Source organism: Phycodurus eques, chromosome 6 (genome assembly GCF_024500275.1).
Source record: "Phycodurus eques isolate BA_2022a chromosome 6, UOR_Pequ_1.1, whole genome shotgun sequence".
NCBI lineage: Eukaryota > Metazoa > Chordata > Actinopteri > Syngnathiformes > Syngnathidae > Phycodurus > Phycodurus eques.
In genome coordinates, this window is record NC_084530.1 from 11,591,133 (window position 1) to 11,613,341 (window position 22,209).

General features: G+C 42.2%; 1 protein-coding gene across 2 annotated transcripts in view; it reads left to right on the forward strand.

Moving 5' to 3' along the window:
• rgs12b (regulator of G protein signaling 12b) overlaps positions 1 to 22,209 on the forward strand; it is a 56,234-nt gene that overhangs the window by 4,465 nt on the left and 29,560 nt on the right. For both annotated transcript variants that reach the window (XM_061678896.1, XM_061678897.1), the window contains exons 2-5: positions 239 to 1,502; positions 2,090 to 2,323; positions 3,151 to 4,107; positions 9,357 to 9,476. In XM_061678896.1, the coding sequence (XP_061534880.1) occupies positions 441 to 1,502; positions 2,090 to 2,323; positions 3,151 to 4,107; positions 9,357 to 9,476 (2,373 nt within the window). In that variant the 5' untranslated portion in view covers positions 239 to 440. The remainder of the gene's footprint in view (positions 1 to 238; positions 1,503 to 2,089; positions 2,324 to 3,150; positions 4,108 to 9,356; positions 9,477 to 22,209) is intronic.

The following is a 22,209-nucleotide window of genomic DNA, read 5'->3' on the forward strand; positions in this document are numbered from 1 at the left end:
AACTGACACAGAAAACAAAAGAGATTTACACATTGTATATTTAAACACCATAATGTTGAATGTTTTATATATATATATATATGTATGTACCCCAAATGGTATGACTGTGACTTCTCGAGAAGTGTAGACTTTAGATTTATAGTGTAATACATTCCTTGTAGTAGACAGTTTAGTTACTGTGGTTGAGTAAAGAGTCTCAGCCTATCCCAGCTTCATTGTTGTCTGGTCTTTTCTGCAGGTAAATAAGTAAACTGGAAAATGACATCATGATGGGGGCCTCTACTTTAGGAAGGCTGTGCCAGAACTGAGTTCAAACTTTCACCCCTCTGCTGTATTTGCCACTTGATGGCAGAACTTTCTGACTAGAAGACAGGCTGGCTGCTCCAGCTTAGCAGTGACTAAAATGTTCTAAACAAATAGATGAGAGAAAATCCTCTGGCATGATGTTCAAGCAAGTGGATACATCATCAAGAAGACGTCCTCATGGTGGCAATGAGGCCGACCGGCCCCAGTCTCCCCCACCCCCCTCTGTCCAACAGAGGCGAATCCGGGCTGTTGAGGTGGCAAGAGGCAGGACGGGGTACGGTTTTACACTCTCGGGACAAAGCCCTTGTGTCCTCAGCTGTATCCTTAAAGGCAGCCCTGCAGATTATGTGGGTTTGCGTTCAGGAGACCACATCCTCTCAGTCAACGACATCAACGTCTCCAAGGCATCCCATGAAGATGTGGTCAAACTGATCGGACGCTGCACCGGTGTCTTAAAGCTGGTCATTGGTGAAGTAGAGCGTCACAGGCGACATCATCACCAGCAACGCAGCGCTAGCAGTCGTCACCATAGCAGCAACTCTATGGCCGCATATTATCTAGATTCATGCTCCAGTGACGATGAGTTGGACGGCCTATACGACAACAGTGTCAACAACAACAATAATGGCAGGACAGGCGGTGGAGCTCGTGGGGGCTGGTTCAGACCCAAAATGGATTCGAAGCAGCTCGGCATCAACCGTGCTGAGCGGGTCGTGGCGGAGTTACAGTCTGGAGGAATCTTTAACATGATCTTTGAGAATTCCAGCCATTCGTCCAGCAGCTCTGACAAGGACAGACCTGGACACACCTCATCATCCAAACCACATCCAATGTCTGATCCAGAGTTTCTTCCATGTCGTAACTCCTCCCGTTCCCAGAGCAACCCTGTCTTGCTCTCTGAGGAGGAGATGGCCCAAGTTCTAAATGATGACTCGGTTTTCCTGGACTCTGATTTTCAACATCTCCACCTCCACCACCACCATGAGGAACAAGGCATGGATGTTGGCGATGGGCAGGACTTGGTCCTGGATCCAAATCAGGAGATTGTCAATGTGGGCATGATTGTTGGCTACCTGGGCTCCATTGAGCTTGCCTCCACAGGGACCAGCCTGGAGAGTGACAGCCTGCAAGCCATCAGAGGATGCATGAGGCGCCTCAGGGCAGAGCAAAAGATCCATTCCCTGGTCCTCATGAAGGTTAGCTTAAATATTTCTCCTGAAACAAAAAATTATGCATTTTTAAAATGGTTTCACACCTCACACACTTTAAACACATTCACTTCGGCACCGTTCTCCGAATAAAAGGCAACACGTGCGACCTTCAAGCTATTTATTTTTCACTTTAAGGTTTACGGTAAAACTGACATAGAAAACAAAAGAGATTTACACTTTGTATATTTAAACACCATAATGTTGAACCAAAACCGTATTTCGTCTTGCTGAAAGTACGCTAGCTTAATGATAACATACAGGTATAATGCGAAATGCCATAGGCCGGCTAACAGAAATTTGCATAGACGTTATGGTAATTATAACCCTTAAACAACTGCTACTTTAACACACATGGAGCTTCGACGCATACAATCACAGCAGACAACATTATCACAGACAGATACATATCTCTGCTCTGTGGGAACATGGCATTGTATTACACTGAAGCGGCGTCCTCTTCGCTGAAAAATCTGCGATATAGCAGAGTGCCAAAGATGAACCGCGACATAGAAGGGGTTTGCTGTATTTTCCCTTGTGTCAATTTCTAATGCAGTGTCTCCTATTTTTGGCAGGTCATGCATGACACTGTGCGCCTGTGCAGTGATAAAGGCCAGATCCTTGCCACGTATCCTGCAGAAAAACTAGCATTCAGTGCCTGTTGTCCTGATGACCGGCGGTTCTTTGGACTGGTCACAATGCAGGCCACAGACGAAGACTGTCTTATCAGCCGAGGGCGATACGAAGAAGGAGGTTTGAGGACTTCTTGCCATGTGTTCATTGTGGATCCTGACCTATGTCACCACCAGGTGTGAAAAGAGACAGCGTTTGAGTATTTTGAATATCTCTGTGCTATTTACCAACATTATGCAAATGAAATTTGATGACTAGGAATGCTTGGTGTATTGTGTTCTGAAAAATCTGACCTCAACACGTCTTCAACGTGGATGTTTTTTTTTCTCTACCAAACCATCTTTGTTGCATTATTCATTGCAGTCAGCCATTTCCTTTCATTTACTGTGGCCTAAAATTACGTACATATGCATCAAATAAGAAAATGAGAATGAAAAATCCCCACCAAGAATAATTCCAGTAACATTTACTGGAATGTAATCATATAGTACTATATTATACAATATTATAATATAATTTTTGTTTTATTCCAATGTCAATCAACAAGAGGAGCACAGATTCAGGTAATTATTTGTGAAAAATACCTCAAATAGTGGTCTTCCTGTGACAAACTGCTGTTCTTCAATTGCCAGGTCTGTTTTCCCCATAACAAATTTTATACCTCAGACAATTAGGGCGCTGTAATGACCTTTGCTATGACTAATACCACTGTTTGCTAATGTTTACATTTTAGTTAAAAGAAAAATGCTATAAGCAATAAAAATATATAGTAATTATAATACTGTACTAATATTATATTCTCATTAATATTATATAAATATAATGTCATCTAAAGAAACAAATGTCATTATTTATTGCTGGAACAAATGATGTCGCATTTTTAGAAATAAAGTTCCCTGAATGAATGCCTTACCGCTAATAGATGACTGGTACTCTCTCCATTGCAGTATAAGAAAATGTAGTATTTTGGCAGCTATTTCATACGGTTCTTTGTTTTCCCCAGGTCCATTTGGGAGTGGCCAGGAGGTTTGGCTTTGAATGTACTCCTGACCCAGACACAGGAGGCTGCCTGGAATTCCCACCCACTTCTCAATCTCTCCTCCACTTTGTGTCTGTACTTTACCGGGACATGGGGGACAACATTGAGGGCGTCCGAGCCAGAGCCTTTCATGATCCAGATAATGATGCCCAGCAGAACCACAGCACCAGCAGTAATAGTGATAGCGGGATTGGCAACTTTTTACCTGAGGAGAAGAGTAGCAGAGTGCTCTTGGTTGACCTGGGAGGGCCTCTTAACCACAATCACGCCTCTGGGCCGCGCCACTGGGACAGCCCACCCTCTTCCCAGCAGGCTTGGAGCCCCACTCTAGGAGCTGCTGCCTCTCACCCAGCTCCCCCGCCACCCGCTATAAGGAATAGCCACTACCGACATGAACCATACCTGGCTGACCTCCCTCACCCCCTCCCACTGGCACACACTGACGTAGCAGCTAGACACGCTCGAGGGGTTCCCCTGCACCACTACTCGCAGGGGAAGTGGGGAGGAGCTGTCGGAGGCGGGGACAAGCGCGGAGCTGGAGGAGGGGTGGAGTCTCAGCGTTGGCTGCCAGTCCACGTGCTGAGAGACTGGCACCAGCAACACCACCACCTCCACGGCCTGAGCAGCGATCAGGAGTCGTACGCCGAATCCACTGACGGGTGGTCATCAGCTAATTGCAGCACCCTGCCTCCACCCATGAATAAGATCCCTGCTGACCGTTACCGGGCCCCGCTGGTCCCTGGAGACCACCTGCCGCCGCCTGGAGGGAGTCAGCCTCCACCTGCTTTACATGCCCAGACCCACACCCAGCGGCTGACTGCTCAGAAAGATGAGTGGGCCAAGAAGCTCTTTGGTGCTGGGGACAGAGAGAGGAGTGAAACCGGCAAGAAGCGTGGGGGTGCCAAAGATGCAGATAAAAAGGTACAAACTCATTATTATCATACATATTTGGGTTAAATGTATTTTGTTGCTGGTTACTTTTCTGTGTGTTTGTATCTTTCAACTGAATGCATTCTGTGTCTTTCCACCACGTTATGTGTCACTGTGTTGTTGATGAATCCTGGAAGAGTTACAATATGTTCAAACTAACTATGCGATGAGAAGTCTTGACAACAGGTAGCCTCCTTCCAGCACATAGCACTGCTGTAGAAATGTACTCTGACTTGAGTCTGTCCAACTGCACTTTATTCAGGTTATAAATGTATCTGTGTTCTTGCCAATGCTCCCTATCACTCCTTCTGTCTGAAAGCCTCCTATTTAACGCCAGTGCTCTTTGACTGAAGTGTTTGTCACTGACATGTGAAAGTTTTCATCCGTGTGAAAGTTTCCTGACCTGTGTGGATACCCACCAAACATCCCTGTACCATATTGAGTAATGGAAGCACACAACGTGGCCCTCTACCCATCAACTAGATGGATAAGTTGTCCATCCCACAGCTCCAGTATCAGATCATATATTATGTACCAGCCAGACATATGTCATCAACTGAAAACCATCTGTTGCACACACTAATGGGTCCAACTGGAGTGGGTTTCAGACTCGTGTCACATACAAAGGCTAGGATTAGGCTACTGTGTGATACAATGAACATATTTTACCAAGAACACTAAGCTTTTCTATTTATCGGAAAAGATGCAGAACGCACTGTTGCTGGTAAATATTGCATAAAAGACTGGGTTATGGTACCTTTCCAGCTTACAGTATATACATAAAAAAACATTTGTATAACAGAATGAAGCTTTGACCTTGGTACAGTGAAGTAACGAAACATAGTGTCCATAATGCCACAATTTTTTTTTTCCACAAACAACCATTGCTGTTCAGCTGCATGGCCTTGCAGAATGGTGGATCTGTATGCCTTTGTACTGGAACAGTTTTGCTGTGCAACAGGGGCGTTTGAAATACTCCCTCTGATTATTTTAAAATTTTTTATTATTCTGATGTCTGGACAGAAAAATGGTTTTAGGGTGGGACAGACAGAGGGACAGAGTGGATATATATATTTTATATATATAAAATATATATATACACACACACTCACACCCATCCATCCATCCATCCAGGTTCGCCTCTGTGGCGTTTGTGTGTCATGTTCTCCCCATGCTTGCGTGGGTTTTCTCTGGGTACTCCGGTTTCCTCCCACATCCCCAAAACATGCATGCTAGGTTAATTGAAGACTCTAAATTGCCCGCAGTGTGAATAGTTGTTTGTTTATATGTGCCCGGCGGTTTACAGGCGACCATTTCAGGGTGTACCCTGCCTCTCGCCCAAAGATAGCTGGGATAGGCTCCAGCACGCCCGCAACCCTAGTGAGGATAAGTGCTACAGAAAATGAATGAATGGATGGATGAGTATAATGTATGTTAACATGAGTGACATTTGCCTCCAGACTCCAATTATTACAAACAGCTCTCAGTTTGATGTAGTGCAGTTGTACAACACTGCAAACTACAACCACAATATAGTACATAGAGAAAGTCATACCTCTCTTACATTGCCATTTAAAACATTGCCATTTCTTTGAAAAGGCCCAAACTTTGATGCAGATCTTTTATCTTGAGGAGTACCTAATGTGGTTGCAAGTGAGTAGTACTACATTGCATCATAGTTCTTTAAATTTTTTTAAACTTTTTTTGTCCTAATCATTATCATAGCTATAGATGATTGCTTGCTACATATTGAACCAGAATGTTGCTTCCTCCCTGCCCCACCGACCCCAGGTCACCATAAGCCGCAGTGGTTCAAGACCAGAGGTTTATGATAGGTCCCGACAGTAACAGGAAGGCACGGTGGACGACTGGTTAGAGCGTCTACCTCATAGTTCTGAGGACCGGGGTTCAATCCCCGGCCCCACCTGTGTGGAGTTTGCTTGTTCTCCCCGTGCCTGCGTGGGTTTTCTCCGGGCACTCCGGTTTCCCCCCACATCCCAAAAACATGCATGTTAGGTTAATTGAAGACTCTAAATTGCTCCGAGGTGTGAATGTGAGTGTGAATGGTTGTTTGTTTATATGTGAGTGTGAATGGTTGTTAGTTTCTATGTGCCCTGCGATTGGCTGGCAACCAGTTCAGGGTGTACCCCACCTCCTGCCCGATGATAGCTGGGATAGACTCCAGCATGAAAATGGATGGATGTGTTTAAATTTTAACCGAACATAAAGCAACTGTTTGCAATTTACTTTGCAGTATCACATGGTGGCACTGCTTCCATATCTTTACCATGCAACCACTTTTAAGGTTTGATGTTCCTTTATTATGTATGTCATTTAGGCTTCATTTCATGCCACATTATTAGGTATCATTAGTACCTGCCCAAGCTAATCAGTTGAAATACAAAATTCTGTCTTTGCAAACATAATAATGTTCAGTTTTGATTGACACAGTTAGGGAGGTATTCATTAAACTAAATGCTCATCACTGTGCTTTTAGTTTGCAGTGATGATAAACTGAACTGCTGACTGAATTTCTTTTAGGACTTGAGGGAATGCCTCTTTTCTCTTTCGCTGTCCATTTGCTTCTGTGTTTGTTGTGTGTGTTTGAGCGAGACTGATCAGTTACGTAGATACAAGCTGCATGTATTCAGATGCTTTTTTGTAAAGGCGATGACTGAACCACACCCACAAAATCTTGGTACCTTTAGCTGAGATTACCAAAGAGATAACTTGCCATAAATATGGATCCAAAGTTAATATTGTACTTACTGGCATGCTGTGTAATCCTGCCACTAATTAGTGTCAGTCACATTTCGGTGTTCATTGATTCCTTTGTCAGGGAGCATTAATTTAGCAGGGGTCTATTGTTACATGTTCTATCCTACACTATGGGCCTAATGAGATTTATGAGGGGACTATTGTTTTAGCTCATCAACCACAAAAGAACATACATTTTTACATACATACAACATTAAGAGTATGTGTTATGTGGAAATGTGAAGGCGACTAAAAACTTACGTCATCGTTTGATGGCTTGGAACAGTAAATCTTGATGACCCAGTGAGGAATCTCATGCACATTTTAGGCAGCAGTTTATGACTAAATGGAACAGCTGCTCAGTTTTTGGTGAAGTCATTCCAGTTAATGGTTTGCTACAGCGGTAGTAAATCCATCCATCCCTCCATCATCCGTACACCTTATCGAACGGATGTCCCAGCTGACATTGCATCTACACCCTGGACAAAGTTTATATAGTCAAGAGTATAATTAATTGAAATGGAAGACACATGGATTTCAACCAATTGGATTATTCAATATGAACACACAGTACACTCTATCATGATATCCAGCATTTGTGAATGTGTGGGTGACCCTTTGTCTTGAATCCAACTAGTTGTGCATGCAACAACAGAGGACTGTGCATGCCTGTGTCTAATGTGGAATTTAACATTTTGGTGGGAGAAAAAAGGGGCAAACTGCTCATGTAAATGGCCTCGCCTCCACACCAGAGCAAAGTCATATGAATTTTAAGCAATAGATGACACTAGACTATTTGTAGGAAGCGGATTGACATTTAATAGAACCCACTCTTGTTAAGGGTCTTGGGTGTGTGGAGGACCCAAATGCAGAGGCTGGAGGCAAGGTGGCAGATGCAACAATAACGGGGGTCTTGGACATTGCAGTGGTCCACGGGTGTGAAATTGTGGGTGGTGAACGAAATCTGTGGCTGTGTTCCAATTTAACAGGTGCAATGTGCAAGGCAGGTAGGCAAGGCGTGCTTGTGAAATAGTCTGTGGGCAAGGTAAGGAGGCAGAGTCAAAAATACTCAAGATACTAGGTTATGAATATCCAAATGTTTTGATCCATCCTTCCATCCACCCATCCATCATCCTCTGCTTATGCAGAGTCTGGTTGTGGTGGCAGCAGCTTAGGCAGGGAGCCCAGACTTCCCTCTCCGCAGCCACTTTGTCCAGCTCTTCTGGGGGGATCCCGAGGCGTTCCCAGGCCTGGGTTGTCCTCCAGCTGGGACGTGCCCGGAACACCTCACCAGTGAGGCGTCCACGGGGTATCCTAATCAGATGATTTGAGCCAAGTCATACAGTTTAAAGGGAAATGGTACAGAAGATTTATGAAATGTATGTAAGCTTCTGACTTTGAAAGAGGTAATGAAACATTGTCCAAAAACATCCTCTCAATTTTCTGACATTTAATAAATAATAATAAATAATTTTAGAAATCGTAATTGACCTAAAACAGGAAAAGTTTAATATGAGTACATGTCAGACAGTGATACAAGAAGTATCTTTTTATATAGTGTATGTAAATATCTGGTTTCACCTGTATATTTTGAAATATTTTCATTTCACTGTCAATATTGTTATTTATTGTCTTCAAGGAAAGTAATATCGTGACGACCATATGTGGTGGGACAGCGCCCTCTATTGACTAGCCCCCACTGCTCATTGATAAAACAGTTTCATTCAAAAGAGGCTTTTTGTTTTGTGGGCATGTGTAAAGGGTGGGGCAATAAGGCGGATATTTCCAGATGAATTGTAAAACGATTGCATGATGTTGGCTGTGTGTATGCACAATTTTATAGGACATGACATTTTCATCTTATGTGCCTACGCATCCTTATAGTAGGAATCCTTTGAGTGCTTTTATAAATGAGACCCTTGGCCATTATTCCTACAGGAACTGAAATTAAATGTAAGAAACTCTGGAGTAGATTGCCAATGCCGTCCACATGTTTTTTCATCTCTGTTCTAGTTCATCCCAATGTATGGCACTTGAGGAGATGGAGATAAGGGCTCTCAGGTTCTTCCATAACAAACTCACCCAAGTGTGCTTTTTTGGAACTTGCTTTGTGCACTAGACAGACATGCTGAAACACAAAAGGCCCTCCCACAAACTGTCAAGTCTCAAATTGATTAATTAATGTGATAATCCCATGTGAATTAATTAAACCATGTAGGGTCAATGGCTTTGATAGAATCTAAATTCAATAACATAACCAAGTCTAAAATAGGGAAAAGAGCCCTAAAATTATTTTGACATTCATTTGCTGATAAGTGCTAGTTTATCTGTTCACATGTTCACTCCTCGGGGTCCAGAAGGGTTAGTTTTGGGGGTGCTTTTTTCAAGATCCCTTCTCCCCAACCTCAAAGACTCCATTTTGCTTCACAGATATTCGCTGCTGTCCCCACCTGGATGTGAAACCTGTGTCTTTCTCTCCTTAGGGCGGTCGGTTCCGTGGTCTGACCATGGGGTTCCCTCCTCTCCCCCAGCGCTCCTCAGCCAGGCGCTCCTTTGGACGTTCCAAACGTCTCAGCACGGCCCGCTCCCTGGATGACCTGGAGGTAGGAGTGCATGATCGATCGATCTCTCTCTCTCTCTCTCGCTCTCTCTCTCTCTCTCTCTCTCTCTCTCTCTCTCTCTCTCTCTCTCTCTCTCTCTCTCTCTCTCTCTCATCCATGCATTAATGGATGTCTTTCTCTCTTTCTCACTCACTAACTCTCACGCACATCCACTCACTCACTTGACACATGCACGCACACACACATAAACACAGGGTGTCTGTACATCTGCAGACAAGTGCCGCGTGTTAGTGCAGCACTCGAGCTTCGTCTGAGTGTTATCGTCACATTTTAGCCACATGTGCACCAGCACTTTCTAATAATAGCAGCTCATGCGCATCATCACCTGACACTTCAAGCCCTTTTCTCATATCACCATGGTAACATACACACAAATGTGGACAAGCCAGCCTATAGCGAGACACCATGTACTGTACACTTTATGATTATTGTACAGTTTAATAGTGAGATTTAGGTAATACAAAGTTTAACTGTTGTTACTGTTAAATGTTAAAGCCACTGAGGCAATAATTCTACTTTTATCCGTTTGATCATTTCACATAAATCTTTTGTCCTTATCATAATCCAAATAATTACTCTCATTCCTAGAAGAATTTTTTTAAACATCCTAAAAATTGTTAATCCTAAATTTTATAAAATGATACAAATCTGAATTTAAATTTGAATTTATGCTGCATAGATTTTCGATGTTTAATATCAAGCATAAAACAACAATTGATTTTTAAAAAGGCCCCAAAAGCAGAACACAAGTTCCAGTGAGGTATGTGGCGATCAAGATTTGCTGACTTACCACAGGATGACCTCTATGTTTTTCGTGACACTTGTCATGAAAAGCTTCTTTGAATTCCAAATTGTACGACAGGCCTTCAGGCACTACTGTATTTGTTTCTTTCACTTCTCAGATATCTGACATTTTCAGCTTTCTGGAATGCAGCACTAGAAAGAGCTCTCAGTATGAGCCACCTTTAAACTTCTGTCAATTAAAAGCACAATAATAAACCTATTGTGAAATCAATACCTCACTGAAAATCTAAATATTATCTTTGCAAAAAACATATTTTGTGACATACGATGTAAAGCAAGAATTGCTTTCTGCATTTACCCACCACTGAGGAGCGGCACAGAAATCACTTTTTTATACTGATCATGTGCACCTAATGAGCCTCTGTTAACAAGAATTCAGACATTAGCTATTATGTCTATCTTAATTAACAGGGTAATGCTGCACATTCTGGTTGAACCAAGGTAAACATGAACACTGTTTACGTCGGCTGGTGTCTGAGGGAGAGTGAGACGAGGCGGAGAATAATTCCCAGTAACAGTTTTGGTTGTTTGTCCTCCTAAGATAGAGATCAGAGGAAAGTTAAATGTTTCCGCTGTCCAGTGGCTACTTGGGCACCGTGGAATTTTTCACTTTTCCACGGTTGGTCTCAATTGTAGAATTTCATAGGAAGTCTAGGCAAAGACACTGGAATGCCATTAGCGTTAGATGGCGTTCCAATTAAAATGTTTCCCCCACGACATGGTATTCTTTTGTCTCGAATGTACCATTGTATTACACTATTTGTATACATTATACTCTATTATGATTATATTATTTTTATGTTCAACATTCTTTCCTGCGCCCCTGCCTCCCTTGTTATCTTACCTTTTTTTCCCCGTCATTATGCCATTTTCTTTGTGCTCATGCAGTAATGTCGACAAACAGAGACAGCTTTGTGGTAGGCATGGGAGATGTGTGTGAGTGTGTGTGTGTTCGTGTTTGTGTTTTGGAGAGTGGCAGCTCAAACGTATCTGGCACTCGTAATGAGCTCTGATGAGCTGCTGGTCTTTACAACGGCTTCAACACAAAAGCACATACGCATGGAGCAAGTACACACACACGCACACACATAGGCTAAATTTCTGTCTGAGACACATCAATGCAAGCTATATACAGTATCTGTTTACATACTGTACCCATACACACCAACCTACTGTTTCAGCCTTTGTGATATAGGGTGAAATGCATGTGAGTGAACATAGTGACATAATTACAGTGTGGTCAGTACTGCATATGCCAGTGAACAACCTTTCTTCTATTTGCCTGCTAATTCTTTCTTTTCGTCACCATTTGATCATGTAAGACTTTCGCACTTCTGGAACAACTTTACACTGGACTTTCCGACAGCATTGGATAAGCTGATCAAGCTCCTTACAGCCCAAAAAATTGACAACCCAAAGTGTTCCATCGGGTTAAGGTTGGTATACTTGGTATACTGCATAAACCGCAGTAGAAACAATTGTGGCCGACTGGTGGCCGACTGGTCGGAGCGTCAGCCTCACAGTTCTCAGGACCCGCGTTCAATCCCCGGCCCCGCCTGTGTGGAGTTTGCATGTTCTCCCCGTGCCTGCGTGGGTTTTCTCCGGGCACTCCGGTTTCCTCCCACATCCCAAAAACATGCATTAATTGGAGACTCTAAATTGCTTGTAGGTGTGACTGTGAGTGCGACTGGTTGTTTGTTTGTATGTGCCCTGCGATTGGCTGGCAACCAGTTCAGGGTGTACCCCGCCTCCTGCCCGATGACAGCTGGGATAGGCTCCAGCACGCCCGCGACCCTAGTGAGGAGAAGCGGCTCAGAAAATGGATGGATGGATTATGTGTGGCATATATTGTGCAAGTGCAATAGGATGGGGCGCATGACTTACTACAGCCTCTGACACGCAAAAGAGGAAAAGTGCATAGGTCGACGGGAGAATGCGTGAAAGACATGGGATTATGGTGCATAATGGCTTGTTGCAGCGATTCTATTTTAAGGTAAACAGAAAACCATAGTCACCTTCTCGCTGTCATCCCTAATGGCACTGATTTTAATCTCACTCTAGTGTGTGTGTTTGTGTGTGTGTGTGTGTGTGTGTGTGTGTGTGTGCATAAACCCCCAGACAATTTAGCTCCTAGGATCTTTGGGACACACAAACCCCTCCACCACGATAAGGTGACGGCTCAAGGAGGGGTGTGTATATATATATTTATATATACACACACACACACAAACACACACACACACACACACACACACACACACACACAAACACATAGAGAGATACAGTTTAAAAAAATAATCTTCCCATTTATGACATACCTATGGTTTAAACATTTGATTGACGCCAAGTAGATATGTTCATTATTGTGATTATTATTTTCTATTTTTGAGCATTCCAATGGAATTAATCAGTTGAAAGGCCACCGACCCACACAAACAATTCTTAAGTGGTCCTTGAAAGCTGAACACAAAATGGCAAGGTGATTGTGGGTACAATTGTTCCTTCCCTGCTGTATAAGGGAACCACCAAGACTCACAAATGAAATCATGGCAAAGAAATAAGAGTTGAATGGACAGAATTAAATGGTCTACAATGCACACAATTGGCAGATTGCAAGTCTGATTGGTAATATTTTCCCCAGAAACTGCAATGTAATGATACAGTGTATGTGCAAGAAGATTACATTTCTCCTGTTCTTGTGCTGGTGGGGATACACAACATGGAGCTCTCTGTGAAGGTCCAAATCCATTGTGGTGGCTTTCCTGGGCTTGTTGGGTGCCAAATCCCCTTGAGGGAATAATATATAAATTTTTATTTATTTATGTATTCTTTTCCACAGGGCTACAATTTTGTTGATTTTAGATTTACAGTAGCCTCTTTATTTTATGCTTTAAGTTTAAAAGATATCGAAAAAAAATGACAATGTTCATGATTCTCTGGTTTAACCCAAACATTGTGATAGTCAAACCAATAGATGTGTTCTATTATTGTATTGGATGGCAATAAAAAAAGGAAAGGACAGACTTTTTAATTTAATTTGTCATTTGGTGAGTATAAAGTTCAAATGAAAATACTAATCCTCTTCACTAGCATTGTTAACTATGCTGCTTGCATTAAAAAAAGGACAGGGAGAGCAGGCTTGTACAGTATGTAGTGGATTTTTTTTTCTTCCCTGATGGAGACTGCAAAGTCCAAAACAACAATGGAAGGATTCATTAGGGTAACATAATGTTGAATTAGTCACCGTAGAGTCCACAGAATATTTAAAGCGGGCTAAACACATACTGAATTTGATAAATCTTGCACATGTTTTCCCACATCTATTTGGGAGATTCACTTCTAGTTTGATGAGAGCAAGGTTGAACCTTTTGACCATAATACCAAAAGGTGTGTTGGGGTCAAACAATGCTGTTCATCACCAAAAGACCACCATACCACAGTGAACCATGGTGGTGGCAGCATTTTCTTTAGTTGGAGCTGAGGCCTTAAGACAAGGTGAATGGAATTAGGAAGAGGTCAAAATAGCAGTCAGTGTTAACACAAAACCTTCTGGCTTCTGCCAGAAAGCAAAAATAAATAACGGTAATAATAATAATAATCATAAAAAAATAGGTCACACCTAGTACAAAAGCAGAACTTGATTTGGGCTTTATCAGAGGCACTTTAAATAATGGCAGGTTTGTGGTGACTACCATTTAACAAGTTTGAATGTGATTGGGTAATTCTGAACATCGCCACCACATATGAGTCATAAGACACACTGTGGCCTTAGGCCAGTGTATGGTCCGCCACACAGAAGTTAAAGTTTGAAACAGTTTCTATCAGTTTTATTTAACCGCAAACACCAAACAGGAATCCAGCAGACAGAAAACAACGATGAAAAACTGTCATCACGGAAAAAATAACTAAACTACAAAACCAAAACCGCTCCTGATTGCAGGAGTGATCTAATGTAAAACTGAAAACAACGAAAGGCAAAACTGCTGACGTGAGAGTACAGAAGCAGGGACTAACAAAAAATAACAACGTAACAAAAAGTGGTGGACGGGGCCACAGGTGGTGGAAGGTATCAACTTCATAATCACATCAGTTCTTCAACCCAAAACCAATTTAAGTGCTTCTGGAACCCCAAATATGCTTTACAAAACAGAAACAAAATCACGGTAGTACTTATTCAAACCTTCAGTATCACTAGAAACTGCAAGACTGCACCAAGTTAGTACAGTGGTGCCTTGAGATAAAAGTGTAATTTGCTCTGTGACTCTGTAATATTTTCTTTATAAAACATACAGTAATATCATAATTAAATAGAATGTAAAGGCTTAAACAGTTTTTGCATCATGATTAATTCCTTGCGACTCCTTCTGGTATGTGCAACCTGGCCACTGGGGGGACAGTACCTGGAAAAAAAACAAAAAAAAACCTCAAAAGATACAGTACCTGTATGTGACGTTTGTGACACATGGAGCGCCGTTTACGCTGTGCGAGAGGAAGCGCAAGTGATCTTTCCACGTGGATACTGTGACTGTTCTCGAACTGAAGCAAGTTCGGTTTGGCAATCTTGTTCATGAACCGTTTTGTTCGTGAACAAGGTCCTTAATGAACCGCGGTTCCACTGTACTCCAAAGTGCAAACAGTAGTGTGTGACTCTTTTGAGCTGGTTTGTGTGGTTGTCATTTGTGTTGCACACAAGCAACAAGAAAGGGAGCGAGTCACATTGGATGACAATGAGAAATCTTCACGTGCGCGTGGAAACTGCGTGTGTAACAATGTACGTGTGGCATCTCTTTAGCAGCTGCATGACCTACTACTAATTAATCTTCACTATCAGAATCTGTAAATATGTGGGGTTTTTTTTGTGTGTGCTTTTTGCGTGATTCAGGCATGACTTTCCCCTAAAGCTACCCTATTTTGGAAACAAATGCAGCCTGTCTCTTTGACAGGGAGAATCGCTTTGCTGATCTTTTGTGGCCTTAACTCATAGCCATTAGCCTGCATTTTCTACTGCAGCCTATCGTTAGCTGGCCTCAGCACACTATTTAAAGACTTTCTAAAGTCGATTGGAGCATTATGCCATTTTCTTGCATTAACAAGGTTATTTCTTTGTCTGTCTAGCCATCTCTTGGCAAAATGACATAAAAGCTGTTTTATAATTTTATTTTCAATCTTAATTGTATAATTTCTCATTTAAATGTGTGGCATACAATTTGTGTGCACTCTTGTCACACTTGTGCTTAAAAAAACAACCCCCCCCCCCAAAAAAAAAAAACAGTTAACCCCCAGTTTAATGGCCCGTTTACTCTCATTAACGAGAAACTTAACCGACTTGACTAAGTGGTCCATTATTTTAATGGATTTTGATTCCAATAATTAATTTCACCTCATTCATTCATTAATTTTCCATTCCGCTTATCCTCACTAGGGTCACGGGCGTGCCGGAGCCTATCCCAGCTATCTTCGGCCGAGAGGCGGGGCATATATGATATGACACTTTGATGGTGGTTGCTATTTAAAAAAAAAAAAAAAACTCACTTTCACTTAGAGTGAAGTGGTGCTGCACCTATTTTCCCCACCTCAGGGCCCTTCCCAGGCCATGGAGGGAAAGGGCAGGGTTGGAAGTGGGGGTATGAGTGTGTGTATCACCACGGTGTGTCAAGGCATGTTGTGGAATGCACCTACTTCTGAACTCTTCTGTACAGTGTGATCATATTACCAGTTTAGTGACCTGTGCTGTTCACTCCACTGTTACTTGTTCTTCTCCTGCCCTTCTGTCTGCTCTGTCATCTTTTGGTCTTCCAGGAAGGATCAAACTCAGTCCATCAAATCCTTCCTCTCTTGCCTCCCTCTGTCATGAATGTCACTTGTGCATGGGGCATACTAATGAGATGACAGACGAGGGCACTGAGGGTAGGGCATTCACTCAGAGCTCAGCCCATATGTGTAGGGGTCTATGGTGGTGATGGGGGGGTCAGTCAAGGCGGGGGTCTCCGTCTTCAGCCATGCCTTGCATTCTGCATCTGATTAGTGTGTATGTGCATGCCTCTCACACCACAACAGTGTGGGTGGAATAGGAATCACACAAGGGTGGGTGGCAATGCAGAGAAAGAGGAGGGTGAGAGCGGAGAGAGAGGCAGGGCGACGGAGACGATAGAGCAAGGAGGAAGAGGAGGAGGGGAGATGAGAGAGAGTTGGAAGGGGAATCTCGCTACAGCGACGTTCTGGAGCGATTTGCACTCATAGACCGCATCAAGCTTTACTGTGCACACACATCCACACGCACACACACATATACACACACACAACTATTTATCATTCAACGTGCGCCTTGGGGAGCTTTCACATGTAGTGTTGGGAATTTCTCGTGTCTTTCTTCATGGAGCAGCAAACTTTGAGTGGGGACTCGGAAACAACCTCTCAACCAGTGAGTAATTATGTGTGTGTGTGATTGTGTGTCTGATCCTACGGATGAGTCCCTTTCATCAGTCGCACACAATGATATGCAACCTTGTCTGATGAACTGTAATAACACAATTCAATTTTGTTATGGTTTTATCAGTGTAACTTACAGCTGTCAATTGATATCTTTTGATTAAGTCCATGTTTATTGACGCTAAAATGTACTGAAACTTTCGTTGCACTGCCCAGCTCTGGAATGACAGGCCATGTGACCAATGCAAGCCAATCACAACACAGTTTTTTGACAACGTATCATCCAAGGGAAACCTGTTGATTTCTGGCTTTAGTCTGTTAAAAGCAACAAGCGAGAGCATCGCTCAGTTATGCATTGGATGTGATATAAAAATAACATCAGGAATAAAGGTGCCAGGTAGTTGTTCTTGGCTCTAGGGTGGAAAGCAGCGCATAATCTATTTTACATTCCTGAAACACACAAGTGACGAAACAGTAGTTTGCAGTTCGTCTGACCCAATGTGTGTATGCAACAGGCCGGGGATTGAACCCCAGTTCTCAGAACTGTGAGGCAGACGCTCTAACCAGTCGTTCACCGTGCCGCTCCATCAATACACACAGACATGAAACGCCCATTCATACCCTACGAAAAATGGAACACTCGCACAATGTAATGCCCAAAGATAAGTGACCCGCACACACATTACTTGTTTGTGTGCTCCTCGTGATTTGTTGGGAAGGCAAATCAGATGATGAGTCAACACTGCAACTGTACATGAAACACCTCAGGACGGCAGGCACATCAGACGTAAGCTCCGCCTTAAGATGAAGACAAGTGCCTCTTTTTTTCTTGAACAAATGCCAAATGGGTGCTGTTCACCTCAACAGCACAATCCAACATTGCCATGTGATAAATCAGTCGCTGCAGTGTGTGTTCATTTTGTAGGCAACAGGAGAATATATTAAAACCTTTGCTTTATGACATGATGCTGCACTTGTGACTGACGGAAGAGCCTTTCAGCCAACAACCAGAGTGAATTATAATGAAATGGACGCATAGCCACACACGTGTCTCTTAACATGTAATACCAAGCAGCACTATGGTTTGCAAATTTACAAATTTGATAGTTGCAAAAGTGGGCTTTCTCAGAAACAACTGTGTTACAGCATGATAAAATCTGAAATGAAGTTAAATCTCGGACTGAGCTCTGTATTTTGTGCTATTGGCCACTCCTCCATCACCACTGATGTGCTCTTTAGGACTATTGATTAGACTAAATATTTAATATATCTAAATCATATTTTAACAGCCAAAGATCAATGACATTATCAAATGATCTCCGGGATCTCAGTGATCTCAGCTTGCTTTCTGTCCGGCTGTACTCTTTGCTATGCCTCAATTCTAACAACAGAGGGCAGTGTTCAAGTTTTTCTTCTCCCCTATGAACTTGCGTGCAAGTCAGTGAAAACAAAATACATCAAGAGGGATGATTGAGGCTGGTGCCTGAATGGATCAGCAAGATTGATGGTTCTCTAATATTCATAAACAAAGCTACTTTTCTAGCGTGGGAATGCTTTAACACAGAACCTCTTGCGCCGTCCGGCAAGGCTTTACTCATGTGTCTTCCACTAATTCATCTACACAATTAAATCTGATATTCTGTATCAAGCAATGCAGTTATGTCCTTCTTCTTTGGACAAATAATTGTCCAATTGATATTATTTGTCTCTGACTTTTGAGTAACTGCCTGTTTAGTCCTGAGACAGTCACTCCTTTTCAACCTGATGATTGGCTAACAAAAGTCATACGCTGTGATTATATTGTGTGCCAAGTTGCATAGGAACATTTCTTCTCCTTTTCTCTTCTTGTGAGTTTAACCAGTTGTGACTGTATCATACCCCATACTGCATGCAATTACTGCGGCTGGGACCAGGGTGGGTGCTGGCATAGTCTGTATTGCTAGAAGGCCGTGTCATTAAGACTGTGGCACTTCACCTCGCCTCAATCTGTGCGCGTGAGGCGGTGGCAGTGGTGGGTGCTGTGTGCTGGAGCCATCCCTGATGTTGCTATGATACAGGGATGTGGAAGGTTAACTTCATCAATAGCATACTGCAGCATTCTGGGCTGGAAAGTGAAAAGCTCGTGATGGGGGAAAAAAAGAACATACTGGGTATTGCCTTTTAGATGCTTTTGGCTATTTGGATTCTCTGTATCCCCTGGACTCCCATATATATTCACTGCGATTGGCTGGCCAGTTCAGGGTGTACCCCGCCTCTCACCCGAAGATAGCTGGGATAGGCGCCAGCACACCCGTGACCCTAGTGAGGATAGACAGTACAGAAAATGGATGGGTGGATGGATATACGCATTCACTTTATACCCCCACTCAACACCCAAAAACCCATAACAGGAAATTAGGGGAGTGAGGTGTACGCTTAAAGGCCACATGCACATATTGAATTGCAGTCTTTGTTTCTATATGAGTGCGTGAAAGCGAGCGGTGTGTGTATGTATGTCTTGTGGGTTGACTTTCTGGGTGGGTCTCAGAGGGTGAATTTTTTTCAGAAATAAAAAAATAATAAGCATATTAAGTGTGCTCTTTTGCATGTGTCACAATTTTGCAGCAGTCTAGCAGCATTGCAATGGTCATCTTTAGTTTAATTGACTACAAAGTTATGATCACGGATCAGGTGGGGGCGACATGGTTCAGGTGGTAGAAAGTGGTCTACTGCTCAGCCCCTGTGACCATGTTGAAGTGTCATGAGCAAGATACTGACCACCTGAGTTGTTGTATGGTAAGTAGATGAATGAGGAGACAGTGACTTTGAGTACCTTGCAGTACAAAAAGCACTATATAAGTAAAAGCGTGTTTACCATTTGCATGGTTGTGTTGTTGCTGCGGGGGCAAAGCGCTGAAGCATAAATATGATCCAGGGTACTTAAAGTGCGGATTTTAGGAAATGAGGATGACACCAGTTGGGAACCCCTGCTCTGAAGTTCCTTTAGTTACTCTCAGGTTAAAATTAAATTTCAAATAAAATCAACATTTGAACACATGGAGACGTTAAAAAGTAACTTTAATTTTAGTTTGGGATTGGAAGAAAATGTTAGACTTGAATTGAGGCTGTGATTTGAAAAGGGAGGTCGGAGGAAGAGGCTGAGAGTGGAGGGCTGTTCTGGAATGTGATTGGCAGACTAACCTTTGTTCACTCCCCTTTCTCAGCTCACACTGCCTGATGGGGGCGTGTCTCTATGGAAACAAGCCGTTGTGTGTGTGTGTGTGTGTGTGTGTGTGTGCGTGAGGCTGCGAGAGAATGGAACTTCCTAGTCAGTGTGTCGGTTAAGCGTGTGTGAGAGTGTGGAAGCCTTGGGACACAATTAGAGAAAACTGGTGTTTTAGCAATGTGTTGACTTACTTGCAACTTTAGCTTGTAATTTTGTGTGTGATTATGTGTGCCCACGTGTGTGATAGATGTCCAAAACCCTGGTTTCTTCCATGTTTAGACGACTGCATTTGTTTCCTGTTCTAAATAGCTCCAGAAGAAGCTCAGTTGGTTTCCGAGTTAATGTGTGTGAGTGTATTGTGTGTTTTTGTGAGTAACACGTACAGTAGATGAAGTAATCAGTCGTCAGCAGGATGAGCCTGAGGAAGAGGCTCTCCTTTAAGCGGGTCTGGAACTTCAGTACAGTGAGTAGTGCACTCTCTCTCTCTCTCTCTCTCTCTCTCTACGCACATACTATATTAAGCATATAGATAATCTTCCAGGATATTTATTCATTTTCATAAAACGGGTCCTAAATGTGCTGAGTTTAAACTACTGCCTATACTGCCCATCTACTGATTTAAACTCGAATGTGAAATTACCACAATTAGAAAAAACACAAAACTAGCAGCATATTTCCTCTTGTTTTTAGTTTAAGTTGCATAGTAATGATGAAGCTGGGGAATATTTGGTGAAAAGCACATGATGACAGTGTAATATGATATTATATACAGTGGTACCTTGAGTCTGACCAGCTAGTAACTTAATTTACTTGAATAGCAAATCAATATTCCCAATTGAAGCAAATTGAGATACCATTATCTGTTCCGACTTCCCCAAAACACAATTTTCTGTCACGTGTTTTTAATGAAAAGAAAGATAGCACCGCATTATATAAAAACAATAAAACAATGTAAGTCTATGTGAAGAAATATACTGCGTTTATAAAGTGTAATTACTGTACGTTAGGACAAAAGTCACATCTGTAGTGTTGTATGTTGACCTTTAAGCAGAGGTGGGAGTAAGTCACATACAGTATGTGCACATCACAAGCAAGTCTCAAGTCATAACCCTCAAGTCTCAAGCAAGTCCCAAGTCACTGTGGGGGAAAAAAATTAAACAAGTCAATTCTAGTCGCCACTAAATTTCAAGCAAGTCGAGTCAAGTCATACAATCTTGCTCCAGTGGCAAGATGGTAATAAAATATTTTTTCACAATGTTTTTTTGCCGTATAAGTCATGGCCCTAAAAAAATACCGGTATTCACATTTTATACAGTAAAAGTTAAATGAACAACAACTGAGATTATGATTGATTGAATGTATTATTGCACTGAATTGTTTTAAAGTAATTCATTTACATTCAGTGGTTGGCATTCAGTGGTTGCCATTATATTTTAGGCGCTACTTTCTGCTCTAGAGTGCATGAGAGAGCAAGAGAGAGAAAAAAGAGACATTTGCGTGCCTATGAACCGAAACTAAAGATTCGGACAATTATCATAAATCGGCCCCTCCCTAGTTACGTTTCTTAGCTGTACTAAAACATTGACAATAATTTTTATTTTTAATCGTCCCAAACCAGTTTCTTAACGTTTGACCAGCTAGCTAAACTGTTAAATTAGCTTACTTGTCTGTGAGTTTTGTAGTGATGGATGAAGTTCGACGTCATTGTTGTTGTGTCTTTAATGCGCGATTTACAAAACATGCAGGTTGCAAACTTCATCGACAACATAATCCTTGAATCTAAATTGTATTACCGTAATTTCTCGTGTATAATGCGCATTCCCCACCCAAAAATGTCAAAAGTCAATAGTGCGCATTATGCATAGGTATCGGAGAAAATGAAAGACGTTCCCATTTTATACATTTATGCCGCCATCTAGAGGTTATGAAAAAGCTGTACACTTTCATTCCAATATTCTACCGCCCCCTAGAGGTTATGAAAAAGTTGTACACTTTCATTCTAGTATGCAACCTAGAGGTTATGAAAAAGTTGTAGCCTGCATTTTCATTCCAATATGACAGGGGTACATATGACTGCATATATGTACAATTGTGCTCATAAGCTTACATACCCAGGCAGAATTTGTGAAATACTGTTTTTTTTTAAAATATGACTGAACAACAACCATCATTCATTTCTTTATGGTTATGTTTTGTTGAATGATAATGCATTTCTGAAATGCTTGACAGTTTAATTTGAATCCCTTTAAAATAAAATTAAATGTGTTTCGCCTGGTC